The 12,558-nt window shown below is 48.1% G+C and overlaps 1 protein-coding gene across 1 annotated transcript; it reads left to right on the forward strand.

Moving 5' to 3' along the window:
- Positions 1–853: 853 nt before the first annotated feature.
- On the forward strand, positions 854–9,604 carry LOC144180570 (uncharacterized). Its single transcript, XM_077708900.1, has 2 exons — positions 854–1,130; positions 9,445–9,604. Exons 1-2 carry the CDS (start codon positions 927–929, stop codon positions 9,574–9,576), a joined length of 336 nt encoding a protein of 111 aa, XP_077565026.1. The 5' UTR covers positions 854–926; the 3' UTR covers positions 9,577–9,604.
- Positions 9,605–12,558: the final 2,954 nt, after the last annotated feature.

Consider the following 12,558-nt stretch of genomic DNA (forward strand, 5'->3'; position numbering starts at 1 on the left):
ATCACTTATTTAAAGAACGCCGGCGTTCTCCACTAAATAGTTCGGATTTGCCTCAAATATTCTTAAGGTTTGTTTTGTGCCCTATAATGTGTATATATAAGCCGTATCGCGAGACCTATTGCTTTGTGATGACCATGCATGTAATATACTTTGAGTTCGTACTGTTTTTCGGGTATCAGTAATTTTTGCAGTAGGGTACGTTGCTTGCAGTAGCGAACACCAGCACTAAAACTCGACGCAAAAAAACCTTTCCCGTGTTCTCTTATATATGCTTCGGATATAAAGGCATTTATTGGTCAGCCGGTAACGCTGGCCCTCTAACTTAAAAAATTCGGTCGAAAGGGTCATGTACATGTGCGGAGAGCGACTCGTTTCCGCACGCGTTTTCGCTCTGCAGAAACCGGTCCGGCAGCGGCCAGTAACACACATGAAAGCTACAGGATCAGTTGCAGACCCGGAAAAACGCGTTTGGAAAAGCACCGCTCCCCGCACATGTGCTGCGCCTAGCGTCACTAAATAAGCTACGCTTAAGAGTACCGCCACTTCGTGCACCCGGAAGCGTCTGGGGGCTATTTTGTTTCTAATTTGCAGTGTTGCCGTCTCTCCCAACAAAACCGCCGCCGTTTATGACGGGCAGAGTGTGACCGGCCGCTCTAGCGTCCCCGCAGCAGAGAGAGAGAGAAGAGGCGCCCAGAAACAAAATGGCTGCACCAATATGTAAACTAATATCACGTGGTACCGACAGACCATTAAAAATTATGGCGGCACATAACAATGAGAGAAAAGAGTGCCGATACTCTAAAAGCCTTTATTTAGTGGCGCTAGCTGCGCCCTAACAGAGGCTGCTTGGGCGCGCGCAGGAAACCGCTAACAAAGCACTGCAAGGGTTGAGCAAGCGTCGGTTCCGACTCCTCCTTTCGTCCACAATGGCCGTGGTGGCGTACGCGGGGCATGCCGGACAGCCGTGCGAGCGCTCCTTCGTGGTCGACATCGACGTCATGTGCAAGGCGACGCCCAAAACTAGCGAATTCCGGTACCCGGTGGACGAAATGTCCGAGTTCGTCAAGTACACCGATTTAAACACCGAGTATATTTTCGCATTTGAGGGTCAGCGTTCTTTGTCCGACAAGGTGAGTTGAGTAATCCCAATCTTCTCCAAACTCAGGTGGAGGTCAAGAGCATTATTCTTGATAAAGCTTGCAAACGTAACTCTACAGCAGTGGCCTTAGTATTTACGCTACGGAATATGTTTTATTTCAGGAGACCGAAAGAAAACAGGAGACGTCTTCTAGCTTTCTATTGTTTTCCCAAATGAAGTTGCGTGTCTATAGACTCTGCAAGCTCGCTCAATATGGTCCGGCACTACCACTTGCAATCACTCGTTGCAGCTCCTGTTCCGCTCAGTGCTTTGCTTTAAGTCTGACTCCGAGCTTTGCTATTCTAAGCTCTATACGGGACTAAGTTGACGCATTGGAAATACACTTGAATTTTTAGGGGCGAAGCTCCTTAGGGCGTGGGTCTGTCCATCCTCGACGTATGTATGTAGCCACCTCTAGTTTAGTTCTTGGATTATTTACTAGATGGCGGTACTTGTATATGATGAAAAGATGCGCTTGGATTGTTTATTAGATGGCGTGGCTACCTCTAGTTTAGTTCTTGAATACTAGATGGCGGGGAGCGTTGTAATAAAATCCGTTCTCTGTTGACGCGCGCGCTCGGAGTCGCCCGATGGATAAGGCTGCAGCTGTGCGAGCACGCGAGGCAGAAGCGCTCCGTGAAGCTGCGCGACGCCGCCGCCAAGATCCTGCCGTACGAGAGCGGGAGGCCGAAGCGTGTCGTCTGGCTGCGCGACGACGCCGCCAAGATCCCCGCGTTCGAGAACGAGAGGCCCAAGCGTCACGGCAACGGCGCGAGGACCCTGCCGTACGCGAAGCGGCACGGCTGCGGCGCGAAGAGGATCTCCAAAACGTCAGAGAACGGGAAGCGGCGAGAAAGCGCGCGTATCGGCAGGCAGACCCCGATGCAGTGAGAGCTCGTGAGGCGTCTGCAAAACGCATCAGGCGAGCTCAGCCCCAAGGTGCCGACGCGCGGTTTAAGCGAGACTTTCTAGACGTTACGTTCGGACACAGATGTAGTGGGCGAACTTTCACTGAAGAGTCACGGTTTTACCGATGATTTCCCCTCAGGAGCTTCGCCCACTCATCATAATTCACCCCGTGGATATGCTGTGAATTTTTTTTCTTTTTGCTGAAGGGCTCCGCGTAATAGGCTCATATAGTAACAGGTCGTTAATTCCGATCACTTGGGAGCAAAAACGGGGCCTTAAATTTACGAATGTCGAAATAATAAAATAACGACCAAAAATAACACATTTATAATTCCTTTATGCGTACCTTTACTTTGCGAAGACGTCGGTGACACTAGTTTGTCTTTTAAGATCATCTGCACTTTCTTTTGCAGTTTAGCCCGCCGGCAGTATGACATCGCGTAGGTCATCTACAATGGACGCGTCATACGCTGCTTATAGCTTGGAGGGGATTGGTTGCCACTGATAGCATTGCCACATTAAGGGGGCATTGGTCCGAATTAAGCGGTGCCGGCGCAAATTTTCTCCTAAATAATAAGATCCGCGGCAATGGGAATGCTTTTTTTTTTAAGGAGGAACACCAAATTATCCAAATTTTTGAACTAACGGGGCCAATTAAAGGAGCCATGAAGAGAAAACACAAGTTTGGTTCATTCGAAAGATTGCCTCGTTAGAACCATAACGACACCCCTTATAACGCAAACTTCGCTCAAATAAGCTACATAATTAGGAAAAAAGGAAATGACCATGCGACCCACCAGCTCATTTTCCGCAACAGAACCTGTGATGTCAGTTGGGAATGCTCTGCGATTGGCGGAGACCGGCAAAAGCAAACGCATGTTAGGCAGGGCTTACAGTTTGCATAGCGAGCTAAATGCCCGTGAAACATACTGCACATTCTTTTTATGACAAAGAACGGTGGAGTAAACGGTTGAAGGTCCGAACGAACTCGCAAGCGTGTGCGCCAATGCGTACGAAACTAGCGCCGGCCGAGCTCGACATCTCGCCGTCGCGCAGACGAATTTTCGGGTTCGAGGCTCTTCGGGGCCAACGAACCGTTCCAGCACGCACAGCCGCGACCTTGCTTCGTATCGTAATCCCTTCACAGGAGGTTGGCCGTCATATCGCCAACCAGCAAAGGTAAAAATAGAAACGAGGGGAGTAAGGAACAGCAAGAAGCGACGAGATAGTGCCAGTCGTCGCGTAAGTTTCGAATGGTGTTGGCTTGCTGCTGTCGTTACGAGCTCGTTTCCAGTTTACTACCACTGAAAACTTCAGTTTGCTCGAGTACTTTACAATGAAATTTCGTTGCTGCGTTTTGAAATGCCCATGTAGTACGGGCAAATCGTCGAGGGAGTGCGACATCCCCGCCGGTGAGGAGATCTCCTTTCATGTGCTGCCCAACGACGAACCTAGGCGAAGCAAGTGGCTACGTTTTGTGAACTTTGCAAACGGAGGAGAAAGAGAGCTAAAGGAAGTACGAGTGTGCTCGCTTCATTTCCGAGGAAGTGATTACGGCAGGGACCCTTACGTTAGCTCACTCCTGGGACATGCTGGCGCTCGTCGCCGACTTCGTCAAATCGCTCTGACCTTGGGGAAAAAAATGCCGTAAACACCGCGCATTGACGCTCGTATCTTTCTGGTCGAAGCAGAGAGCTCGCGCGAACGGCTTTCCATACACGACACCGGCCAACTGGCATAAGTGATACTGCTACTGAAATTGAACTATTATTAACCGTAATCAAAATGCGGCACATACGCACCAGTCTATATTCGTCCGTCGCGACGGGGCTGACGAGGCAGCGGTGCCGACGGCTGGGCGTTCGTCTGTTGTGGCTATCGCGGAATGGTCGCTTTCCCGTCCACCGCGTATCCCACAACTCTTGCCGCTCGTGCACTTAGAAGCATTGAGCGTTATAGTGGTGTGAGGTTAAATGCAAGCCCGAGCTCCTCGGCGAGAGTTTTGTTCTCCGGATCAGGCGATTCCATGACTAGGGCTGCGGGTGCACTAGGTTTTACTAGTATTTTTAAAATGGCCGCCGTCTCGATCGACTCCCGCGTGTGGGTGCTATATGGAGTCGACATACTAAGTATCTGTTTCATGGACCGGCTCTATGACGCCATTGTACACGTCACGGAATGTTCAATTTTAGCGGGAGATTTAAAATTTTGGCTTAAATTGCCTTATTTCTTAGTGAATAAAGCATCATTTGCTTCCGGGAAAGCGCTTGGGGTACTATGAAACACCGAATCTTTCGAATAAAACAAACTTTTGTTTTCTCTTCATGGCTCCTTTAACGAGATTTTACTGTATATACATTGTACACCAAAGGACGCGTGCACGCATATATTTTCCAGCTGCAGTGTGGATCTTTTGGTTATAGTACTCTTTGACCGGGCATTGCTCCTTCAAGATAACCTATTGTAAGAACGTGTGCGTTGCTTGCTCATTGCGCCATGTTGAATTTAGTCTCCTGTCCCCATCAAGGTAGTGCAACGCTGTATATTGACGACTTTTATTTTTGGTCATAATACGGTTGTGGAGGCGTATAGACGGCGGTCGTGTACTTAGTATAGACAACTCTCTGGGTAGGCTTGAAGCATGTATACATGAAGCATGTAGGTACTTGAAGCATGTGCTTCCACTGTTTGTCGGTTCAACAAATCATTCTCTTTGGAATTCTTTTAAACTAACTCTTAATATAAGTATTTTAAATTCATCGCCAGTTTAACTTGTAGTAAAATGTACGTGACACTCGGTTGCAGTGTGAAGGTGTCATAGCCGTAACACGTGGCATAATTTATGCCAATGCCTGTGGGAGTGAGGTGTCGTGACACATTGTGAATGGGGGGCTTAGCGCAAAAAAAGACGAGGACGGTGGCAGACGAGACAGGCACTTGTCTCGTCTGTCTGTCTCGCCTGCCACCGTCCTCGTCTTTTTTTTTTTACGCTAAGCCCCCCATTTAGTATGTACCAACCAACGCCGCCTGTATAAACAGTGCCTAACGCGTGAGCGAAAAATGGCCAAACAGCCACTCTCCTGTTGCTCTCTCCTACCCTTCCCCGCTGCGTAGCCTTCCAGCGTGCTTTCGTGTCCGCCAGCCAGCGCCGCTTCTCGGAAACTATACAAAATAGTGGAAAGTTTGTTTAGCGTTCCCGAGGCGGCGCTCCTACGCCTTCTTATTTTTCACCATGCCTGTCTGTCTTGGTCTGTCACTGATAAAACTTCCTTTGTCACGAAGCAAAATCCCTTGCGCTGCCGCAGGCTGATGCCGGCTTTGCGCGCTTATCTACTCGGATCACAGGCCCTGAAATTTTCTGAGTGGGGCATCCCCCCTCTATCCCCTCCGCATTTAGGTATTGTTTTGACCCCCCTGTGCGGACTCCGCATTGGTACGCGCTTCTAAAATTGAGGACTATACTGTAGAAGCGCCCGGACAGCGTGGCGGGATCGCAGCTGCTTATCCTTTTGTTTCGTATAATTTTCTGAAGTTTACAAGCACGTGATAATATTGGAAAGTAATCTTAGAAGTAAGCGCCTGAACAAAAAACATGCACGCAAATTTTCTTCTCTAAATACTCCAGAAAGAAAAATATCAGTAAAATAATGGCTGCCTCATCCGAAAATATCATATTTCTGTTAGCTATATGTGTACCCGACAATCAGTATGTTCTTAGACTATTTCAGTCCGCCTCTGTCTTTATCTTTGGAAAAATGCAGCACGTATGAAGCGAGCGACACGTTGAACGAGATCCCCAGTGCGCCACAGAACTAGCGCCCCGTCACGGCTAAGATGTAAGCGAAACGGCCCTTGAAGCCCAACAGGCAAGCGGACAGACACACGTCGTAGAAGTGGGTGCAGCGTTCGCGACTCGCGAGCAGTGACGTAAGGCGAAATGTCCGCCGGCACGCGCCACATAGCGGATCAGTGCCTGAACTAAGCGTCCCTACCCTTCCCATTGAAAAGCGCGCGACGCGTCAGGCAATGTTAATACAGGCGGCGTTGGTACCAACTAGCCCAACAGCAGGTCTTGACATTGGGTCATCTGCGAGTAGTACTTGAACGCGAAATTGTAAAAATTTAGTAGCTCTATAGTCATTAAGAAAAGTCTGAGATAGATGCACTCCCGGACAAGGGTGTCGCAAATTACTGAATGTCGGTTGGCTCAGGTTGACAGCTGTGCCGATGTTTTATCCCGTCTGTGCATCTCTAAGGGCTGTGGTGATACTTTCTTTTTTAAAAAATAACCCTGAAGAGAATATTGTGTTCGTAAGGCATCGGGATACTGAAATGTTCTTGAAAACCGCTGCCGTGGTCCGCCAGAATCGCAGACAAAATTATTCACGCCAATTTGATGGACAGCTTTGAGCGAGCCTTGAATACTGTGTGCGATGTACCAAAGTTTGTGATGAAGACCTCGCTGTCTACAATATAAAAGGGGGGCTCGGGTCTAGCTGTACAGACAGAGGAGGTTGAAATGGCGTGTAGGTTTTGTTTCGAGCAAAAACCACAAATTTCAAAAAACATATGCCGCCGATGGCCCGTACACTTGAGAAGATATGCACATACAACGAATACTATTTTGCTGTTGCACCGCCGATGCAATGGCACACCAGTTCTGACAAAAATCTGGAAAGGCATCGGTTTTCATGACAAGAAGGCTACCTCATATTTACATATATATAGGTCATCACCACACCGGCATTAGCCATCATGGGTACGACATATGTGTTACCTGGCGGTAATAACTTATATAAAAACAGTTCTGTTTTTGTGGTTTTTATTTTCTTGTACACAGTGGTGGGGTTAAAAAGGTTTATCTCTAAATTTTACGCCATTAAAGTAATTTTTAGAAAAAATATTGTTTCATAATTTGCCACAATCGTGCATTGCCCGCTTAGAACGTGATACCGGAATTCGTAACAGTTCTAAAGCATTTTCATTTTGTTTGAAAACATGTGTGGCCATATGGGTCACTAAAAAAACTGAATTAGAACTCTACCGCAATGTCAAAGGGGGGCAATTATTTATAGAGAATAATACTGACATTTTATAAGCCTGTGTACCTATACCTGTAGGCAGGGAATTATGTCAAACTTGAAGGAACCTCGGACGTGGGACACAAAATCACAATGATAATCTGATGGCTAGAGCGGCAGTCTCTATTGGTAAAATAATAAAGGTACAGGAAGAGTGTTCAGCACCCTGGCTATGCAAAAATAGACGTATTATCTGAACACTTTTAACTACCACCGCAGATTTCGTAGCCCATAGTTCAGCGTCATCTGGAAGAAACAGCAGAACCATGTGATGAAAGAAGAGCGAGCGGGATAGGAAACAATCAAGGCTGGAGGGCGTTGTGCAGCGTGGCAGTATATTTAAATATTTAAATTAAATTAAAAAAAAATTTAAAGTCTGGTTTTCCTCCATTGGTAAGAATGGAATTAGATGTGATTTTTATGATTTGAGTTCTTTTGAAGGAAGCAATGCTACAAAGAATTTCTTGCCGAAGGCTGTTTACTTTTGCTTCGGAATCTGGGTGGGGAGAGGTGGGGGCCATCTCTGTAACTGGCAAACTTGTGTCGTTCCACTCCGAGTGGGCGGCACGGGGTTGTCCAAGCACACACGCGAGGGTGGGTTTGCGGACGCATACCCAGAAATTTAGATTCATTGAGTAATGATAAGGGCTTTTCACTTTGAAAATATTTTTGTGTTTGCATTCGAATTCAAAGATTCAAAGATTCAAAGATTTTATTTCCTCAGAAGTACGAGGAGGCAGGCTGGAACTAAAGGCTACAAAGCCTGACAGAGGCCCCATTCCCATTTGGTACAGTACAATGATGAGGCAAAATCAAACAAGCTAGAAATTCTAATGAGTTTTACAAAAATACAAGCAACATGTAGAGCACAAGACATTACACAACAATATGGGAAAGGTACAGTAACGTACGTTAGATTACAAAGGAGTAAATTAAAACAAAATACAAGTGGACAATCAGAGTACAACTATTATTGAGTTTTAAAGATAGACACAATTACAAAACCTGCGCATTTAACACGTCTAGACGACATCCACAGTTCTAGCCATTGAAGCAGATATTCTGATTTAAGAGGTATTCTTTCGCCTGTGTTTTAAATATGTTTCTACTGCATTTGAAATCAATGTGGTCTCCAACTATGTTGAGTATGTCGGTGCGCTGAAACAGAGAAGGCTGCCTGCCGTAGTTTGTTCGCGATTTCGGTGTATGTATTTTGGCACACCTAAGAGGGTATATACTGCTATTGTCGCTATGTTTGCCATGGAGATTTTCTTTGTGTATAGCTTGTAAAACCTTCATATAATAAATTTGGTCAGCCTTAAGCATACTATACTGAACAAATAGGGGACCCGTTCTCAAGTCGGCATAGTGCCCGTGAAAATTCCTGAACGTATTTCAAATACCGCCAGAGATTGTGCGCAGGGATCGGACATTAAGCGTAGAACTTTAAGCTCTGTTCAAAGGATATACATAAAACGTGGTTGCGTGTCTTTTTGAGACTCAAGTAATAATAAAGTGACGTACGTGTACATATATATATATATATAGTTAGGTGCGTTTGATTCTGGTTATGCAGACTTGAATGCAAGACGAAACGTGCGCATATACCCACTCGCCTGAAAATTGTTCAAGTGCAAAATAATTTGAACCGAACCCATTTGACGACATGATATTCAATTAAGGTTCAATCAATCAATCAATCAATCAATTAGTCAGTCTGTCATCCAGCCAGTGAATCGATCAATCAATCAAACCATGGATTGTATATTCACTCACTCACTCAATCAATTAATCGATAAATTAATCTATCTATCTATCAATAAATCAATAAATCAAATTATCAATCAATGAATCATAAGTAAATCATATAATGAAACAATCAGTCAATCAGTCACAGATACCCATTACAGGAAGGAATCCAGTTGTCTGACACGCTAGCTGAGTACCCAGGCTATTTTCATTTGACCATGGCAAATGGAAATAGATTAGTAGCACCAAACACAAGAAAACGGGGTGAACGCACTCGAAAACTATAGTAACAATCATTATCGATGAGGAGTCCGTGGGCTGAGGTGGTACCAGTTGAATTGAAGAATAAGCGTGAACAACAGAACAGGAACGAACAAAAAAAAAACTAAGCCCAGAGCACAGTGCGCGGTGTGCCGTCCTTTGTGTTCATTCATTTTATTTGAGAAATTTCCTTAAACACATTTTTGCTGCACATAAAGCACTCGAGTGGAAATACCCAGTGCCAGCTCCAGTGGCCCGATGTAGCCATTTCTTCCAACGCTGACAAAGTGCATTTTTCTTTCCTAGGTTAGGAAGTACAAAAATCTAACGGACGGATGGGCCTTTTTCGACATTCAGCGCGACATCTACTGGCCCTGCACTTTGGGCACACCGTACGGCAGGATCAAACAAGGCATACGGGTTCTACGTCTCCCATAGCGATCGCAAATAAATGTTTAACACTGTCGACTCAGCTCCTACAGTGACGCTTAGCAAAGAGGCACCCGAATTTGCCTCAACAGTTTTCTGTAGTACGGGAAGCTTCCTGCATCATGTCGCTTCTTTTTCCCTTCTGTTCTTTCTCTTTCGTGTCTATACCAATTCTTTGTACTTTCTTCATTCTTCTCATGAATCATGGCAAAATCGCGCAATAAAAAAAAGAAAGACGCACAAATGTTATTACAGCTCACAAACTTGCATACTTATGCAAGTGCAGACAAGGACATGAGCGTGCATGTATACATTGATCTATTTAAAATTGTGCGCTTTTGTTTATAATTACTGCAGTAAAAAAATTGCGAGGTTTATGTGCAAATGCTTCTTCTGCTCTAAAAGAAGTTGCAACTGGCTATGATGTGCACAGAAAAGAACAATCGCATGGGTAGAACGCCATACATACCTGTGTACCCTTCACATAAGTCATGCTGTCAAATAAACAAAGTCGCATTGTACACCCCACGCAGGGACTGATAGTTTTCATTGTGTTTCATTTAAAGGTAACACATCATGCTGTCGCGTAGATTGTGTGTTAAGCAGGGCAATCCCCTGTTTAAGGTGTGTTGGTTATTGCGCTTGGTACTGTAGTAGCGACGCCATCGTCATCGTAATCATCAGCGCCACAATCATCATCACGGTATCTGGCCAGCGTCAGCAGTTCCACGCGACACAGATGGAACGTCTAGTCAGCAGCTGGGCGGCCGCTTGTTCTGGCAGGGCCTACGCGACCTGAATAAACGTAGGAGGCCACAGCACCCAACCGAGTCCGCTCCCTATATGTGGTGGCCCGGACGCTCCCTACACGTGGTGACCCGGGAGTTCCGCGAGATATACCCGGCCAGCGGCACACCGACATGGCGACGGGGGGGAGGGGAGGGACCCACCGATACCGGTGTTCGACGCACGCTACGCCAGAGGATGGTTCTTCAAGTTCGAGGCTACCCTCTGTCTCAACCACGTCAGTGTACAGCCTCTGAATCCCTCCATCCTCTGGGAGACGCTTCCGCTGGAGCTCCGCTGCGTCCTCGTCCTACCACCGCCCAGCGCCACACCCTACGATGACCTTCGTGCTGCCGTGCTCTACGGCTTCAGCCACAACCGCTTTTGGCCCGCAGCAGAACCGGTACACGCACGCTCTGCGCACGCTCCGCAGCCGCACCTTCATTGACAAGCCTGGCAACCGACGACATCGTGGACGTGCACCCCCTTGTGCCACGCGAAGGCACCGGTGAGCCACGCAATGTCGAGGCGGCGACCTCACTTCCTCCTCGGCTGACAGCACCACCCCATGACCTCTCTACCGCAACGCTGCTCCGTCAGTGCCAGAATACACGGCAGGTACAGTCAACCACGAATGAGATGCACATGGACGCCCCCACCATCTGCCGTTATGACATTGCGTCTGCCGTCTTCCTGAAGCAACACTGACTCATCCAGGCACGACGCTCTCAGCCGCCGCCGCAGCATTCTCGACACAGCTACCGTTCCTCCGCGTGACCTGCACGACAACCACGAACCATGTGGGCTAGCAAACCCTGAGCGAGTGACGGTAGATATCCCAAAACTTGCGACGCACAAAGCTCGGACGGCACCAGTGCGTCAGAACCTGGAAGATGCCATTCGTCCTCCTCCTCCTCCTCCCTATCCACCTGATGCACTTGCAAGTGGTCCTTCGCCAAACGACGTCGTGTCTTCTGGTCTGAGTCAGGGCAGCTACCATGCGAACGCACAAACTCCGTGCACCTTGCGCCCGACTCGTCGCTCCATATCAACCCAACCCTTCCACGACAGTCTGGGCGTCACAAGCTCTTTGGAGGCGATTTTTCGTCCGTCCCCATCGACAACGATTCCTTCGAGTTCGGACGGCGTTCACCACGCTTCTACGTGACTCGCCTACCTTGACCCAACATGAGCAGCATCACTTCAAGCCACCACGACGCTCAATAGCCCAACAGTCGCGTAAGCGGCGACTGCGCCACTTACGCCGGACACGTGGTCGTGCTCCGCGCAACGACAAAGCTGTCTACATGGAGGAGCTGCCCAACACTCGTACGCCGTGTCCTCCCGGTTTCTTGGCAGGTTTTGTGGCTCCGACAGTGCACTCGAACTTTGGGGGACATCACTCTCATCTCAGGGAGCTGCTAGCAGCTTCCACCCCGCACAACGCTACTTCCCACTTGCGACCACCGCGCCACTCCCAGGCGAGGCCCCCCGAGGGAAATGCACTCAACGGACGCCTGCCCTCCCTGGACCGGCGGCCGCTGGTTCTGGCCGGGCCTACGCGACCTGGATAAATGTAGGAGGCCACAGCACCCAACCGAGTCTGCTCCCTACAGCACAATCTCTAAGTGATGGATACGTGCCGTGTTTCCTGGTCAGCCGGGTAGCACGAAGACGACATAAACGCGTGCCCCGGGCCCTGCGCGCTTGTTTTCGGTCAGCCATTTTCGCTGAGCTTTGACGTACTGTCTCGCCTTTCCATTTTAAGCGCCGCGCCTAATAAATCGGTGCAACACCGTACAGCCGATTTTGCTTGCGTCTATCGGTACGCAACACTGGTGGACACGAACAATGAATGATTATGAACGATCTATTTCATCTATTTACACTATCTACAAACGGCTACGACAGACTCCGCTCAGCCTGCACGCCCGCCTTTTCCTTGTCATCTTCGACGCCGGGCTACGGCGCCATGGGGCATTGCCCACCTTTCCCGTAACACAACCCCCCCCTGTGCAAAGACGACCGCCCCGGTTGAGGCCACAGTGACACGGCTCGATGACGGTGTCGTCGATTCCTTTCACCTGCCAGAGTCTGTGATGATAGGCAGCTTGACCTTGTTATAGCCTCGTTCGAGTGCAGGTCGCAATGGTTCAGGCGGCTGCTGATGGGTTGCGTGCTATCGCAGAAGACGGGTGCTGTGCT

The sequence above is a fragment of the Haemaphysalis longicornis genome, unplaced genomic scaffold (genome assembly GCF_048455015.1).
Source record: "Haemaphysalis longicornis isolate Haplotype H1 unplaced genomic scaffold, Haemaphysalis longicornis Haplotype H1 scaffold_4, whole genome shotgun sequence".
Taxonomy (NCBI): domain Eukaryota; kingdom Metazoa; phylum Arthropoda; class Arachnida; order Ixodida; family Ixodidae; genus Haemaphysalis; species Haemaphysalis longicornis.

Coding starts and splice junctions, on each gene's coding strand:
- LOC144180570 (XM_077708900.1), top strand. CDS start 927: ATGGCCGTGGTGGCGTACGCGGGGCATGCCGGACAGCCGTGCGAGCGC. Junction 1,131..9,444: donor AGCGTTCTTTGTCCGACAAG/GTGAGTTGAGTA, acceptor TTTCTTTCCTAG/GTTAGGAAGTACAAAAATCT.